General features: G+C 42.6%; 1 protein-coding gene across 4 annotated transcripts in view; it reads right to left on the minus strand.

Annotated features, from left to right (window-relative positions):
• The window catches only part of Irf2 (interferon regulatory factor 2), a 107,192-nt gene that overhangs the window by 19,903 nt on the left and 68,747 nt on the right, over nt 1-18,542 (minus strand). For all 4 annotated transcript variants that reach the window (XM_028757716.1, XM_028757714.1, XM_028757715.1 and 1 more), the window contains one exon: nt 9,233-9,350. In XM_028757716.1, the coding sequence (XP_028613549.1) occupies nt 9,233-9,350 (118 nt within the window). The remainder of the gene's footprint in view (nt 1-9,232; nt 9,351-18,542) is intronic.

Raw genomic sequence — 18,542 nt, forward strand, 5'->3', positions numbered from 1 at the left:
GGGGGAGGGGGAGGGGGAGGGGGAGGGGAAGGGGAAGGGGAAGGGGAAGGGGAAGGGGAAGGGGAAGGGGAAGGGGAAGGGGAAGGGAACCAGCTTCCCCAAGGGCACAGAGCATGTTGGGCATTGAGGAGAGACTTTTCCAGGTCGTTAGCACTGCATGCTCCCAGCCAAGGTGATACTGTACTATGTGCTCCCAAATGGCTGGAAGAATTCATTTTGTTTTTAAATAAAACAAAGCAAAAAAAAAAAAGGCCCCCAAACTCCTAATGTCCCAAGAGAAAATGTTGATGAGGTGGCAGATACTTCCATTAGCATGATGGATTAATTGTTCCTACAGCGTGCGCATAGCTCACAGAATCATACTGCATTCTTTATAAATCCATAATTATCACGTGCCAATTAAAAGCGGGTAAGTCGTAGCATTACAACCATGGAAAAGCACCGTACTACCCTAGCTTTGGTTTGGGAGATCCTTTGAGGCTTACTTCACCTAATAGATGAAGGGAAACTCCAAAACCATTCAACACATTCAAAATGAGCTAAGTCTTAAGACATTGAGCCTGGAGTTTGGGGGAAATTCTTTTTAAGGGCTCCAAGAGACATATGTAAATTCTCCAGGCCTGCCTACTAAGAAAGCTAACTGGCTCCCCAGGGGAAAAGAGACAGAAAAGGATGTTACTTCCACAAAGGCTGGAGGCAGGAGAGAGGAGATATGTCCAAAGGAGGGGTGAATCTCCAAAATCTAGGGGAATGATGGATACTGACAGTTTCTGGCTGTGGCCTCCTGTCAGTGTGCAGCTAAGAATTCGACAGAAAACTACCTGTTCAAGAGACTTGGTATATCTTCGTTGGTTCTTTCAACATCAGAAGGCCAAATTGAAACAAAGTTTTATGGACCAATAGGTAACCCGTAGCCAGGCAAACTCAACTCTGGATTCTGTATGCAGATTCAAGCCAAGTTCACTGCCAGGCCTCTGGCTTTACAAGATGTACCCAGAGTCCATTCATCATGGCTTCTCAGCAGGATAGTCCTGGGATGTAACTCACTACCCACTCACTTGCCTGAAACTCTGAAGGCATATTGCTTGCTTTGGGGCATTTTATTGTTCACGTTATGCTTCAATATAAAAACAATTATTTTTGTTTTATTTATTTGTGTGTGTGTGTGTGTGTGTGTGTGTCTGTCTGTCTGTCTGTCTGTCTGTCTTCCTGTCTGTCTATCCATATACATGCATATTTGTTTTCAGGTACCCACAGGGGCCAGAAGAGAATCTCAGATTCCTTGGTGCTGGAGTTACAGGCAATTGTGAGCTGTCCAGCATTCACACTGGGAACCAAACTCTGACCCCCTGAAAGAGCAGTAAGCTCTCTTAACTACTGAGGCAACCTCCCAGCTCCCAAATCCCAATTTTAAACACCTCCCCAATAATTTGAATGAAATCCAACTTTCTTACCATAATCTACTAAGTCCCTGCCTACTTGTATGAATCACGGTTCTCTAGAGGAACAGAACTGAAAGAGTGTGTGTGTGTGTGTGTGTGTGTATGTGTGTGTGTATGTGTGTGTGTATGTGTGTGTGTATGTGTGTATGTGTGTGTGTGTGTATGTGTGTGTGTATGTGTGTGTGTATGTGTGTGTGTGTATGTGTATGTGTGTGTGTGTGTGTGTATGTGTGTATGTGTGTGTGTGTGTGTATAGAGTGGCTTACAGCCTGTGGTTCAGCTAGTCTGAACAATAGCTGTTTATCAACAGAAAATCCAAGGGTCCAGTAGTTGTTTAGCCCATGAGGCTGAATATCTCAACTGATCTACAGTATATACCATACTGTATATACCAATATTGAAAAGTGGGCTCTAATGCCAGTGAAGGAATGGACTTGCCATCAAAAGTGAGGATAAGCAGGCAAAAAGCAAAGAAACTTCCTTCTTCCATTCGTGTATATAGGCCAGCAACAGGTGTGGCCCAGATTAGAAGGTGAAATCATTCCACATCAGAGATTCAGATTAAAAATGGATCTTCCCACTTCAAATTATTTAATTAAGGAAAAAAAATCCCTCACAGTGTACTCAGACACTTAGTTTTGGTTCATTACAGATATAGTCAAGTTGAAAACCAAGAATAACCATCAAAAGTTCACCCCTTGTCAACCTGACATGAAATCATATCTCCTTATGTCATGCTTAATTTTCAAATGAAAACAATAACCAGGTCATAATTGTACCTAACATGATATGACTATATATCATATAATTGCAAATGTATTATATATTTAACCAGGTCACAGTTATGATATAATTATCCCTTATATAACCACAAACACAGGATCTGAAAAGACTTGGAAAGGGGATAAATATGATAAAATATATTTAAATTTAAAATAATTTTAATAAAAATATAATAAAATGATTTTGATTAAAGATAAATTTACATATTATCTAAAACAAAAAGTAAATAATATTTTGTTTTAGAAATAAAATGTTAAGTATTGTTAGAAGGTGAGTACTTATGTACTAAAATTTATTGGAGCATTTTGCAATAGGTGGCAATGTGCTGTAATGGATATTCTTTTTGTATCTTAGAACTTAAATACAATGACCACTGATATTCTCTTAATTGATGTTAAATTACATGATAAAGAAATCAAGGAAAGAAAACTTAGATATCTGTACAAGTGCATTCTTAAAATATGACAGAAATACTCATGTCAATTGTAATCCTCATTTCTGCAACTGGTCACGTGGCTTTAGCTGGTATTTATAACTACCTTCCTCTACTGTTCATTCTGTATTTCCTGCACCCTTGGCAAGAGCCATATCAGGTCTTGGCTCTTTTTCTGGAGGAGTGGCCCATACTTTCATTCCTGAAGGGTCTGTGCCCTTTGTCATCCTCCCTGGATTAAGTTGTTGTAGTTTCCTATTGACTTTAATAACAGGATGCGTTCGCACCAAGAGATGCCCTAAAGGTTCTCCTGTACTGCAGACAAAATCCTTCTTACCTCCATTGTGGAAGGCAATCCAATTTCCCCATGGTAATTGGAGTCAATCATCCATCCTAACAATGTTATTCCTTTCTTAGCCTTGGCTTAAGGGCATCGGAAGCCCTAAAGAGGCAGAAGGGAGTCTGAGTGTCCAGCTCAGTGGAATGTTTGCTGAGGCTCCTGGCAGGAGCTCTCTCTCATCTGCAACCCAAATTTCTAGGCCAGCAGAACTTAAAGCCATGGGAACAGAAAGTAAAAATTTTCCTTACAGGTCACTAGGGGTGATAGTGAGTGGAACTACCTTTCCACCCCTTGATTCCTGAACCCTGGCTACCATATCTTAGACGTTAACTCAAAGCATACAGCACCTCTGGGAAACCCTGCCCAGCCCTTCAGCCTTCTTCCACCTAATCAGTACTATAACTATGTTTTCAAAAAGGCCATTCCATCTTTCTATCAGGCTAGCTGCTTCAGAATGGTGGGAAACGTGGTAAGACAAGTGGACCATGATTGTGGTACCACTATCACATCCTCTAGCTGTGAAGTCAAATTCTTTGATCAGTAGGAATACTGTGTAGAATACGGTGACGGTGGATAAGTAAGGTATTTTGTATATCCATGGATGGTAGTTTTGACAGAAGCATTGCATGAAGAAAAAGCAAATCCATAACCATGATAAGTAGCTACTCTAGTAAGGACAGAGCATTGTCTTTTCCACAGAGGAAGTGGCCCATTGTAGTCAAGCTGCCAACAGGTCACTAGCTGGTCACCCCAGGGGATGGTGTAATATCTGGGACTCTGTGTTGGTTTCTGATGTTGGTAGATCTGGCACTCAGCAGCAGCTGTAGTCAGGTCAAACTAAGCAAGCAGAAGTCCTTGTCAAGTCCATGCATGACCTCCATCTCTGCCACCAAGGCCACTTTGTTCATGGGCCCATTGGACAATGATAGGGACGGCTGGGGAAAGAAACTGACTTATCCACAGACATAGTCATCCCATGTACTTGATTACTGAGATCTTCCTCTGCTAACATCACCTTTTTGAAGATCATTTACATAGGGCACAAGTACCGTTAAATCCTTCCCCATTTGGAGAGATCTAGCCACATAGTTCTTCCCCAGATGTCTTTCTTGCCAATTTTCCAACCATGCTTTTTCCAAGTCCCTGGCCATCCAGTAAATCCATTGGCTACAGCCCATGAATCAGTGACAATTCACATCTGGTCATTTCTCCTTTCAAACAAACTGTATGACCATGTGTGCTGCTGAAGGTTCTGCCCACTGTGAAGATGTCCCTTCACTGATGTCATTCAGGGTTGTCTCAGAAAAGCGGTTGTAATGCTGCAGCTGTTCGTTTCAGGGCAATGTCTACATACTGTGTAGAATCAGGCCCTTGTCTTCCCTTCTTCACTCAACTGATCATCGAGCATCCCCCATGAGGCTGTGCGTGCCTGCTTGGGAGCACTGTAACCGGAGTAGAAACAAACCATAGGTGTTTGAGCAATTTCTTAATGTAAATTTTTTTGTGCCTTCAGGACAGCCTAGGCCTAGTCACATATATACCACTTCCATTTGATAATAAACTCTGCTGTACACACCCCGATTTATGACTTGATAGGTCAGATAACACCCAGCTCATGATGCAAAGCTCAGCTTGCATGGTAACTTTGTGGCCAATTGTCAAACATTCAGTTTCTACCAAGGCCCAACAGCAGGTGAAGAACTGTCTCTCAGAGGGAGAGTAGTTGTCTGCAGATGATGGTAGAGCCTTGCTCCAAAATTCCAAAGGTCTCTTCTGTGATTCATCTCTAGGGGCCTGCCAAAGACTCCAAACAGCATTGACACCTCAAGTACAATTAAGTCTGATGGCTTATATGGTCCAAGGGGTAGAGCAGCCTGCAGAGCAGCCTGGACCTGTTGAAGAGCCCACTCCTATTCCAGGTTTCATTCGAAGCTAGCAGCTTTCCAAATCACCTGGAATATGGGCTGGAGTAACATACTCACATGAGGAATAGGCTGTCTTCAGAATCCAAACAGGCCCACTAAATGTCACAACATTCAGCACTTCTTTCTTGTTGGTAGCAGGGACCAAGTGCAATAATTTATTTGTCACCTAAGAAGGAATACCTTTTACATGACACATACCACTGGACTCCTTGGATTTTTGGTTGGATTTGCTTCTCATCCTCTGATGAGAATGCATTACAGCAAAGTCCAAAGTGGTTGCTACCTCTTCCTCATTTGGTCCGATGAGCATAATATCATCAATATAGTGCACCAATGTGCACACTGATCAACAGCTGCATGCCATGTACAAGAAGATGTTAATCTGTTCAAGGAAGGATACTACATCTGGTATAGATGCTGCAAATTGGGAGTCACTACATGATTAAGGTTTCAATAGTCCTTCTCCATGATCCATGTGTCTTCCGCATTGGCCATATAAGAAAGTTAAAGGGAAATGTGGTGGGAACCAGCATCCCTGCATATTTTGAGTCCTTGAGAGTGGCACTCATTTCTTCTACTCCTCCTGGAATGTGAAATTGTCTTTGATTCATTATTTTCCCTGATGGAGACAATGCTTGTGGCTTCCATTTAGCCTTTCCAACCATAATATCCCTCACTCCACAGGTCAGGGAACCAATGTAAAATTATACCAATGTCTAAATGTATCTCTCCCAATTACACATTCTGAATCTGGGAAGTGCACTACAGAGTCTACTGTTAGTTGTATTTCAGCCAAAACTCTGTTAACCACCTGACTTCCATAAGCCCCTTCTTTAACTTGAGGGCCACAATGTTTCTTGGAATCTCCCAGAATCAGTGTCAATTCAGAACCAGTATCCAATAGACCCAGACATTCTGATTGTTTCCTTTTCCCCAGTACACAGTTACTCTGGTAAAAGGCCGTATGTCCTTCTGAGGGAAGGACTGGAGAAAGGCTAACAGGAAAACTCTAAGGCTATCAAGGTCCTTTCTCAGGGGCACCTGGCCATTTATTCATTCAAAGGATTCTGGGTTTGCAAACTGGCTCTGAAAATTGGTTGATAGGCTAAGAGTGCCTTTTGCCTCCATCCAATGTAACCTTCCCTTCATTTTTTTTTTTTTTGAGAATTTTTCCACATACACATAGTAACTACAAATGCAGTAGGCTTTTTATCTACTTCATGCCTGGAAACACCATATTGATTAGCCAGCACCTAAAGTCCATACAAGTCATGCCATTATAAAATTTACTTTATCTGCATTGCCCATTATTGGTCAGGCCATTATGAACATTGCTTTGTCTATGCTGGCCATTACAATAACTACAATCACCTTGCCTCTGGCAATTCAGTACTGCCACCTGGCCCCTTTGGGCCCCAGTTAAACCTACTTCATTTGTTTCATCCAACTGAGCAGTAATGTCTCTGATCCTAAGGTCTGACACAGGCAGAAGGGAAACAAAGCTCTTCAAATGTGCCAGGGCCTTCTCACCGATTTAATGGTCTTACATAAGATGAGTGATGGGCACATCTTCTGGGCCTTCCCATGTGAGGGATTGCATATCCATTCTAGCATTGCAATTTCCCTGAGTCGTAAAAGCCCTTCATCAACACTAAGCCAAGGAACATCAGACTTCTCCAACTCCTTCTCAGTAGGCCATCTTTTGGCAATGCTTTTACCAACCGTTCAAACAAAATTTTCACACCCCTTTTTAACTGAGCAAACTTCCATATTAAACCTAGATCCTCCCTTCAGAGGGACCGTATCAATAAACTCAGTTTTATGTCCCTTCCACATTATCCCACACCCTCAAAACTTCACAGGTTATCTCCTAGAGTTCTGCATAAACAATGAGCAAGTTTGTAAACTCTTTAGTAGTGTATGGGGTGCGCTTCCTTGTGGTCCATGCGTTCTGACTCTCTTCTAGGAGCCTGCTTAACCTTAAGTCTGATTATAGGTCTAGAGGCAGGTACTCGTGGGCTCTGAGGGACACCAGGATTGTCTTGGTTGGCATCTCTTTCAGAGAAAGTTACTGCTGGTTTAGCAGACAAAGATTAATTTCCTCAGTCAAAGGTGAAAAGGGCAACATTTCAGAGGGGGTGGTGTGAGTTTGTCTATCTGCTGAGGGTAGACAGACTAAGACCTCAGGTAAGCTACGCCCTGGAGAACCTGAGGGTTCAAAGTTATCAGCTTCAGTACGGTCCTCCCACATATCTCCATCCCAGGTTACAGGGTCCCTTCTTTACCAATGGATGCCCTTGCTTTAACTGCCAGCATCCTCCAAGGTTGGGACTTAAATTTTCACTGTTATTCAGTTAACCTTACAATGAGGGCTTTGGTTTGATTTTCTGCAACTTGCACTCTGTGGCTGCCAGAGGGAAGATTCTCTTCCAGGGCACACTTAGAAACCTTTAGGCTGTCCATGTGCATCTGGAGCCGGTCAGTTTTATCACTGAGATCATTGTTCTTCACACTATCCTGAGACATGACAAGTTGCTTAATTTTATCTTGGAGCTCATTATTTTCTATTGTTAAATTATCTAGAGAGGCTGGTGGTAGTCAACAATCATCATTTTTTTCTTATTTTTCCATAAATTATCGAACATTTTCTATAGAGGGCCACCAAATCTGTTGCCTCTCACAATTGGTGAATTGAGATAACCAAATGCACTTGACTCTTTCAGTGTGTAAAACAGTTTACACCATGGTCTTTTAATACTCTTTGAAAATACTTCTAGTAGAGGCTTCAATAGCTGTAAGTGTTGCCATATTGGAAAGCCTATTCCAGATATTTAAAAATGTGCATTATACTTCTGTTGTTCTAGAACTGCTTCAGGTACCAAAATCTGTATTAGTCAGGGTTCTCTAGAACCTGACTAATATATATATATATATATATATATATATATGTGTGTGTGTGTGTGTGTGTGTGTGTGTGTGTATGTGTATGTGTATATGTATATTATGTACATATATGTATATATGTATATGCACACATATAAAGAGGATTTTAGAGTGGCTTATAGGCTGTGGTCCAGCTAGTTTGACAATGTCTGTCTACCAAAGAAAAGTTCAAGAATTCAGTAGTTGTTCAGTCCAAAAGCCTGGATGTCTCGGATGATCTCAGTATATGTCAGAATTCTGAAGAAGCAGGCTCTAATGCCTGTGAAGGAATGGACTTGCAAATTAGAGTAAGGGCAAGCAGGCAAAAACTAAAAATCTTCCTTCTTCCATGTCCTTTATATAGGTTGCCAGCAGAAGGTGTGGCCCAGATTAAAGGTGGATTGTCCCACCTCAAACAATCTGGATTAAAAGTGGGTCCTCTCACTTTAAATGATTTAATTAATGAAAAGATTTCCCTCACAGGTATACCCAGCTGTTTGGGTTTTAGTTAATTCCAGATGTGGTCAAGCTGACAACCAGGAACTGCCATCTAAGAACCGCTACCTCTGAGGGGACGTAGTAAGCTGTCATTATACTTCTGACACTATGTGACACTGGTTGCTTTCTGTTCCTTCAGTTGCTTTCCTACAGGGTTTCTGTCAGCATCATGCCTGCCTCCACATGTCACCTGCCTCTCCTCACACAGGCGCTATAGGGGAAGGGTCACTCTTCTGAGGACACCTGCCCTACCGTGCAAATTCGGTTTCTAGGTTACTCCTAGTCACCTCTGTTTTTCTTGCTTTGTATCACAGACTACAAATGGGGGTGCTATGCTTACCTATGGCTTTGCCTCTTTACAGGGTCCCCACAAAAATAGGAGTAGAGCCCAGCTTGTTTCCTATTTAAATTCCCACTCCAAGAACTGCATCTCAATGGTGGAAAAGTCTCTGCAAATCTATTGAGCCAGTTAGTCCTTTGACAGAAGGTTTCTGTGCCTCAGCCTTTTGGCCTGTAAAATGAGTGCCACCTCTGGGCAGATGTTCACAAGGACAATGCTGAGGGGACCCACAGGGATGGCCTTTCCTCTCCTTGGTTCCCAAGTTAAACAAATGACATTTTGGTTGACAATGATTGATGAAGAATTGCTAACTGCTGGCCACCAGAGAGGATGCCTGAATGCCTGCCCTTCTCTTCGTGATTCTCACTCTCTTCTACAAACCTTCATTTTGTCCTTGGAGCCCTGAAACCTAGGGGCTAGAACTGGGATTTGGACACGTTCCAAGACCTCCTCTCACTGACTGTGTCATTTTGAGATTACTGTTTTTTGCAAAGTTTAGACCTCAGAGGCTGCTCATGAGTAAAAAAAGAAGATGTCAAAACAGTTTACCTATGATGTTCACCGTACTATCCACTTCATTTTTTATAGCTGAAGTCAGGACCGCATACTCAGGAGAAAAGCCACTTACTCCATTACTAAGCCCCAAAGATGACTCAACTGGTTCTTGCTAGGAAGAAGAAAAGAAAAAAGAATTGAGAACACCTCCTTCCTCTCCCCTTTCTTAGCTTCAATTCTCCCCCTGTCTAATTGGTTGAATCCTGGGGTTATTTATTCATGTCAAGTCCCAAATGCATCCCCTGTCTCTTTAAATCAGCCTGACATTAAAGAAGCTAGCTATTCGGTTTCTTTCATTTTTCTTCAAGGAAATGTTCTCAGCACAGCTGGCTTGCTCTCAGGAAATACCTGCAGCTGCAGATACACAGAAGACTGCTCTGTGGTTGGAAGAAGCTGCAGCACTGTCAGATCAGTCTCTGCATGGGTCCTGAGCCTCCTCCTCTGAGGGAGCACTCAGGAGAACCCGCTCCTGGATTCCTGCAGAGAAGGAATGCCTCTGCTTTTGCAATCACTTAACTAAATTCTGCCTAGGTGATGAGCCAGCAGAGGAAGGTGGAAGCTAGCACTGGGCATACTTTGTGATGGGGTACAGCCACTTGAGCACGCTGCACTGGTGGTTGGATGATAACATGAGCCACAACCTTAGCTGAAGTCTCCCCTCACTGGCCTATCTATCACCAGACAGGTAACCCCATCTCCACAGCCTCACATTAGCGCTCTTCTTGTGCCTGAAACTCCCGCCCAGCCCAAGAAGCTACATCGTGACACTAACTATGACAAAGGAGAATTCATTCTTTCCTTGTTTTAACTCTGTATCTCTTCTTCATTCAAGTGTACTTGAACCCTCCGCTCTCTGAGAGTACGGACCAATCAAAGAAAACCAGTTCTAAAGTATACTTGATTCTCAGAACTTTGATGAGGGTACTTCCTTCCAGTAAGACTACATTTGTTTCAGAGATAGCAATAAGCCAGACAAAAGCCACATAGTAGGACAACTCCAGAGGAATCCAAAATGGAAGAAGCTGGAAGAGGAGAGTGGAAACAGGGCTGCAAGCAGAGGAGCATTGTGGGTAAAGAGGTAAAGTCAGGAGTTCTGGGCATTCATTCTAAGGCATACAGGGCACTCTTATCAGTTGGTCACACTGGGGAATTGAGATTAAACTCTGTGACGTCCTCATGATCCTCTGGCAAACTTCCTTGATGATTTTGTCTGAAGGACATCGCCTCGATGTTCAGCTCAATTTAAGAAAAACAAAACAAACAAAAAAACCCTCACTGTACGGTTTACCCACTATACCATAGGTCAAATACCCAGAAGACCCGAGGGCAGGCCCACTGAGCAGAAATTTTACCCCTTTTCTCAGTATCTTTCATTTTCCCCTTCTTAGTAAGTTCCAATAGAAGGCTTGTTCTTTCAGGGAGAGGGGGCAAGACCTTACCAGTTTTTCTTCCCTTATGGCCAAACATCTAGACAAATGCCTGGTTCTGCTAACTCCGCCTTCTCATGCGCACCCTTAGGAAGGTCTACAGTCCTTCTATCTGCAGAATGAAGCCCCCCCCACCTCCCTGTCCCGGAACGCTAAGAAGATGTCTCTGGAATCAGGCCAGGTGACCAGGCCAGGCTCCTCTGCTTCTCACAGGCTGAATTTAACCCTTTAATCCCCTCTTGAGTCATTGTAGTCACGTGGGAGCTGAGAGTGTAATGGGTACCATGCCACAGGGGTAAGAAGCTTAAAGGCGATGAATATAGACAAGACATTTATTTTTAAATAATACTCGCTACCAGCAAAGGTCACCAATGAAACTGTTCTTTCCAAATCCAAGGGCCCTTTCTTAAGTCCCTTCCCCTAAACTTCATCCTCAGGCACAGGACAGCGAGGATTTTTGCCTCCCTCATGCAGCTGTTGCACATGCGCACCTCACCGTGGCACCATCTTTTTTTTCCGTGGCTCTCTCAATGGCTCTTGTTCCATTTTCCTCTCCCCAGTCATGCCCCACGTTCCATTATGCCATGCCATTTCCTCAATTCCTCCCCAATTAACTAAGTACAGGATTCTAAACAAAGGACAGGAAGGACTGCTTCTGTACGTTCTCTTTTTGTTTCCTTTTTAAAAGGTCATTCTATTTCTAGATTTCTTATCAAAGTAATAAAACATCCAGGTTTGTGTTATTCAAAAATCGAATTATTCCGACTTTGTAACAGAGACCTCTAAGTGTCTCATATGATCTACAGTTTAACTACTGGTGACAAATGATACTTTTGTCACTTCTTGTGAGAGGAAAAATTATGACTCACTAAGTTCGGTTTCCAAGATCGTGCTACTTTTAGCCTGATGTGATGCAGGAGCTGAGCCGGGCCTTTGTTTGTGCTCTGTGTTCAAATGCAAGAGCAGCGTCTTCTGTACACATCCAGATGGACAACAGGATGGATGGGTGGGCTGCTGCTTCTCTCTGCCTACCTAGTGTCCTGTCTGGAGCAGAACATTCAACTAATGCCTATAGAGAGACTATTCGGAACTTGCCTTACTCCTCCTACAACCACTCCAAGAAAACTCTCATTGGTTCTGCCAACTCAGAGCACTGGTTCTCAACCTGTGGGTCATGACCCACTTGGGGAGGTCAATGGAGGTCACGTCATTGGATATCAGACATCCTGCACACCAGATGTTTACGTTACGATTCATAAAAGTAGCAAAGTTGAAGTAGCAATGAAAATAACTTTACAGTTGGGTCCCCACAATATGAGAAGCTGTGTTAAAGGGTCACAACACTAGGAAGGTTGAGAAGCACTGCTCCCGTGGACAAAACGGTAATGTGTAGAACATTATGTGCTGCACAGGGCCCTGACAAGCCTCCTTCCAGGGTGTGGAATCTGGGACCACTTGGTCCCAGGAGAGAATCTTTCTTCAAGAATTTAGTTAAAACTTTTGAAATAATTAGAAATGGGGCTGTCAAAAGCTAAGAGATAAAAAAAATAGGAATAAAGGAGGTAAGGGGTTCTCTGACCTCCACTTGTGCACTACACACTGTGCACATCTGGGCACAGGCATGGGTACAGGCACACAAATAGATACTAAATAATGTAACACAGATATCTTTACAAAACAAAAAACCTAAATTACATTAAAAACCCAAGGGTTCCAAACTGTGGAAAGAGGTGATGGGCATGCACAGAGACAGTGTAAAAGATGGATAGCCTGTCCTGGTCATCTCTGGTGACCCACCTCTGCCTGTCTCAACTCTCCCTCATTCTACCACTGCACTGGAGCCTACCCCAGTGATTCCCAGGCCTCATGCTAGAGGTTCTCTTATAAATCAGCTTACCTGTGGCTACCTTGGTTTCTAAGCCTCTGGCCTCATTCCAACAAAAACAAACAAACAAACAAAAAAAAGAAAACAACTCTCAAGCAGATCCCCTCTGCAGTACCAAATTAACCCTGACAAATATTTAGGCTCAAAGACAACTTCTGTAATTACAGATTCTAGACCTGCTGTAGCTTAAAGGAATTTTAAGTAAAAGGAAATAGGTACTGCAGAGAGTTTTAAGGGTGAGTGGTGGCTATCCTTAACTCCTGTAAAACAGGCTCACTTTGGTTGGTCTCCGGCCTTGGCTTGCTAGATGGGCTTGCCGTTTAGCTTGGCTTTCGAGATAAAGCAGTAGAGGAAGCAGCAGCAGAGGAGCCAGTGGGTGGGGCACCTTACCCCTCTGCTCCAAGTCCCATCTGCCTCACCCCTGTGCTTAAGTACTTTGTCTAGATCTGTCCTCCCAGGGCCCACTGGAATGGCCTCAAGAACATTTCCTTCCCCTAGCAACCTCCTGTCTCAAACTGCTCTCTCAAAGTCAATTTGAGGGCCTCTGATCCAAGGGTACCTGCAAGTCTCTGTTAAAAGGGACAGGCCGAGCTTCATAAACAGGGGAAGAACATCATAGGGTGCTACAAAGATTCACCTCGGCATCACAGAGAACAAAAGCTACCACACAGCCTCCAGCCTACCATCGCCTTTCCTTTCCTGAGGCAAGGCCATCTTTACTCATCTCTGACTGAACAGCTTCCTCATGGCTCCTTCTTCACTCCCCTTTCCTTCCCTTCACCTCAGAGAATTTCTGTCTTGGAAAAGGGTCTGCTTTCAAGACTTCCAATGTCGTTCTAGAGTAAAGAGTTAGACCTATGGGTCTCAGACACTCAGCGTGATATCTGCTTGCCAGGGCTGTCTCATTTCAAACAAGCTCCAGGCCTAGTATTCCCTCACGGTATCTTCCTCTTTTAATCACTCCTGTTTTCACACTCCATATTCTGAAGAAATGTCCCAACGGTCATCATCTCTGTCTATACTTGCCACTGTGTAGTCTGTCATTTTCTTCCTTTTACTTTGAACCACCAGGCTCCAAACCTTTGCCCCAAATAGTTCAACTTTATTTCCTAAAGCTATCCACAGAAGTGTGAACAAGATGTCCTGGCAAGGAGCTGTGTCTACACAGACTGATCCACTGAGTAGAACTTCAGTAAGATAAGGGGACTGGAATAATGTAGGACTAATTAGCTCATCTTGAGCTAGCTTTAGCCTCCATAATAGCTCTCCTTGCCCTCACTGTGTCAGAACTAACATGGTGGGACTAGTCAACAAACACTTTTAGACATACGTTGCCATAGCACAGCACTAGCTTCTGACAACTCCACAACTAAGAATGACATCAGATACGAGGCCCATGGGAAAGCCTCCCCAGCTCACCGCAAAAGCCTCTCTGATTCATCTACCAGTGTGTTTTAAACCTGCCTTGACTTAGGATTTTCTTGATTCTGTATAACTATAAAACCTGTTTCCACAGTGGAACATGGAATTTGGAGTGACCCAAATCTATGTTCCAGAGCCATGGTCACTCAAATTTAGCTCTAGAATAAACTATCTTTTCTTTCCTCTAAGGTGAAAGCTATCCTTTCTGTGTCCATAGAAGGGACTTAGCCCACCAGTGGGGGAGGGGGAGGGAATGGCCAGTGAGGGCTCCTGACCTGCTTCATCCTCCTAGCCGGCTTTATCCAGAGCAGCTCTGATGTGTTTTCAAGTAGACCATGGGTACAGGTTCCCTGGTAATCACAGTTTCTAACCTGAAGAGCTTTCCCAAGCAAGGAAGGAGCTGCTACCCTAACGGTCTCTCATTGGGAATGCACTGTTGCAGGAAACACTCTTGTGAGAAAGGTCTGCAGAACGGGCACCAGCTATTCTGTAACTTCTACCCACATGGCTCCCCCTCAGAACTAACACAGGCCAATAACTTTCACCAATGACATGAGGCCCTTTTCTATTCTGTTTCCATGGCAACGCTGATGCGGTGCTCTGCAAATGCGTGTGCCTTCATCTGCAAACAACCTCGAGGCAGGAAGCACGTGTTCGTATCCATCTTACCTGTGCATCTTTATTTCCCATTGTTCTCCACACAAGGCCCCTGATTAAATTAAGCCAGCTTCCATATTCATTCAGAGAAAACCAAATAATTCTGACCTCTTAGACCTTCTTCATTCATGAAGCCTCCCCTCCTAGGGAATGAGGATTGTCTGATCTGGACCGCATGTCCCTCCCAGGGTCTGGCGCAAGTTCTGCAGCTTCCAAAAGGCTGAGGCACGGAGTTCACAAACTCCAGAAAGCTATGCCATCTTGGGAAAATGACTCAGCCCCTACGCCTGTACTTCCTTGATATGGAAAAAGGAAAAACTCTGGCCATTACAGGAAGAGCTAAATAAGGGAATAATATCATTTAGAGGAGTTAAAAATTGTCAACACCTACCGCTCTACCTACTTTTAGCCTTATTGTTTTTGGTCTTGCCTATATGGAACAGAGCAATCTGTTGTAACAGAGCAATCTGTTCCATGAGATTTTTTTGAAACTCATACATTCACTGATGTTCAGTCTGGGATGGCTCTGTAATGTTTCTCTTACTCTAATTTCCTTAGGTTAGACAGGTAGCACCACAGAGGCAGTTTATTTCAGTGATGCATGGCCCACTAAGCACATACGATATACTCTCAGACAGTGATAGAAATGAAGATATTTTAGAGGCACATTTGTCCCAATTAGATGACCTTACAAAACGTAACTGAAGCCCAGAAAATGATGAGTCAGTGGTGGGCAGGACCACACCTTGACCAGCACTATGGAGATATGTAGATGCTTATGTTCTCTGCCCTCAATTTAAACTTTAATTGCCACTCAAGACGCTGAAGATGGTGACCTTTCGGGACCCTGAAGATGGACCTGAGGGTTCACTGGATCTTTCTGTTCTTCTTCCCAATGTTGTCATATTGAAATAACTATCTCAGTTTTCTGCTTTCTACTTGGCTCTTAAGTGGCTACTGAGAATGGGAAACCAAACCTGGCTTGGAGAACAGGCTTCGAGATGAAAATGTGGACCAACAAATTATTAGGACCCTGTGAAATCTCTGTGAGAGACAAGTTTACCCATTGGATGGGGGGTTTTCCATCTCCCAGCAGATTTCTGGGAAAATTCCCATTTCTTTGGGGTTCACTGTTTTAATCATGTGAGCTCTTCTCTTCAGAATACCTTCATTTCTGCCAGGCCAGTTAGCCCCTCCCCCCAGTTTCCATTTTAACTCCTCAGTCTTGAGAGGAATTTGTCTGTGTTTAAATGAACACAGACAGAAATGAAAGGAGGTTAGAACATATTTATTGTCAGCTATCGATGCATAAAAAGCATTTTCTTCTAACCCCTTGACTTTGGGAAGAGCTGGCACAACCAGCTTCATCTTGATTTGAGAAAAGGGTTTATCATACAGCCCAGACTTGCCTCAAACTTAATATCCTTCTGTTTTAGCCTTGTCAAGGCCAGAATGACAGGAAAACACTACCATGCCCAGTGACTCCATTTTAACTCTGACAACATACCCCTTTTCTCCACTTCTACTATATGGCCACGGTTCTTAGAGAAACTATTTTCTGGAACAACAAGGAACATACAGTGAACATGTCCGTATCCCAGTACGGTTGCTTTATTTTATGAAACAGGAGTTAGTGTAGCACAGGCTGACCTCAAACTTCCTATGTAGCCTAAAAATTCCTGGCCCTTCTACCTTCACTTCCCAATTGCTAGGATTATGGGCATATGCCATCAGACCTGGCTCACCTTATGTACTTTGACTTTTAACAAAAAAGTAAACTATTAATCCTTTAGTAAAGAAAATCTTTTAACTATATGATCCCAAAGCCATCATGGAATTAACTTTGGAAACATTCTACAGATCAATCAATGTCTTTAGCAACTATAAACCGCAGAATTGGGAAAAAAACCCACTGGTCTGATTCATGTTCTACTGTAACACTGCATGCAGAAGATAGCTGCATCCAAAGGTTAGGTTGTACTGCATATGAATCATCAGCCTTCCGCTGAAGGAACGATGTCCCCTGAGGAACACAGTGTTAATCATATCTTTGTTACCCAAGGATTTCATAACAGATGCTGCTGAGAAGGAGCTTCCCCCATATGGCTGCATTTAAGGCCTCTCACTTCCTGGATCAACACTGCTAAGCCTCAGCCAGGACTGTGCCTTCCACATTTTAGTAGCCCCACAAGGCTGATGCAACCAAAGCTACCCTTTCCTTATGAGGACCCCACATGCCACCCACCCTAGGAAGCGTATTTCCTCACATTCCCACAGCCCTGTGATGTTGTATGTCTCAGCCTTGACTGTAGCCCCAGCTTCACAGTAAGCAGTTTGTCTATCTTAAAGAGACAGAATATAATGGTCTGCCATATAATCTTTGTTATTTGGTATTGAATGGAATATAGTGGCTACATGTGGGGGAAACATACTGAAAAGTAGATGTATTCTGCTGTCATCTTTTTACTAACAGCAATTATGAAATTAAAACTGTACTCTACTGTAAAGCCCCTGACTCCCGCCATATAGAATAAATATATCTATGTGTTTATTTAATAAATGTTCACGTTATCAGATATGTATTGTTTGTTCTATGCTAGACACTGAATGCTATGAAGATAGTAAATACGAGACAATCACACCTAAGAGTGCAGTGAATTCTTCGTATTAGTTGTTTGTGGCAAAAAAAGTTATACATCTCTTACTGTAATGTATAGATATATTTGAGACACTCAAAATGAAGGGCTAAAAAAATAGCACATTGGAAAACATTATGGCTAATAACTAGTTTTTTATAACCATAGGAAGAAAATAATGTGTTTTTTTTTATTTATAAAAAGAGACATAGGAAAAGCCCATGGACTAAAGCCAAGACCACTCAAGATGGCTGTGGTTGCTCTGATCTAAGATCCCAGCACTAGAAAGGTCAAGGGAAGAGAATTGCTGCATGTCTGGAGCCAGCCTAGGCTACACAGTGAGACTGTGTCTCAAAAAAACCCAAGCAAGCAAGCAAAGAAAGAAAGAAAATATTGGGCTCTAGAGGACTCTGGTTCAATTCCCAGCAATCACATGGCAGCTAATAACTGTAGGTAACTCCAATTCCAGATCGGACAGCCTCACACAGACATCATTTAGACAAAACACCAATGCACATGAAATAAAAATAAATCATTAAAAAATATATTTAAAAAGAAAGAAGAATTCTTGAGATATAGCAAAAAAATCACATGTGGTTCTCATGTAATTTTTTTTCTTTTATGAAACAAAGTTTTCTTTAAATTATATGGTGTCGGACAATCATCCTCAAGGTCTCCTGAACTTAGTGTCTTGAATGCTGGGATTATAGATGTGTGCTGTCACACCCAGCCCGTGTGTGTGTGTGTGTGTGTGTGTCTATATCTATATCTAGATATAATTTCTGTTATAATAGGAAACCTGAGCATTGGCTAGATAGTTAATGATACTGAGAAATCCCTGTCAAAGTCATCAGCTAGACTATGATACCATGGTATTTTTAAAGGGCATGTACTTTTAAAAATATATAGTGAAATGCTTATGGAAGAAACAACACATTTGAGATTTGCCTGAAAATATTTTAACAACCATCACAAATTGTTCCTGTAGTCAAAACAGGTCAAATATCTATGATGATATTGAGAGTCAGGAAAAGGATAGAGGCACTGATGAAGAAAATCTGATCAGGAATTGATTAATATCAAAATTAGGGTGTGATCTAGGGGATAAATTTTACTCCTTCCTATATGTACAAAAATTTTCCACAGTAAAAACTACATCAAAATTCATTATTAATTCTATGCTATTTTTAAATCATATTATTTATTTATTGTGTGTGTGTGTGTGTGTGTGAGAGAGAGAGAGAGAGAGAGAGAGAGAGAGAGAGAGAGAGAGAGAG

This window comes from Grammomys surdaster, unplaced genomic scaffold, assembly GCF_004785775.1.
Source record: "Grammomys surdaster isolate TR1022 unplaced genomic scaffold, NIH_TR_1.0 126178, whole genome shotgun sequence".
Taxonomy (NCBI): Eukaryota; Metazoa; Chordata; class Mammalia; order Rodentia; family Muridae; genus Grammomys; species Grammomys surdaster.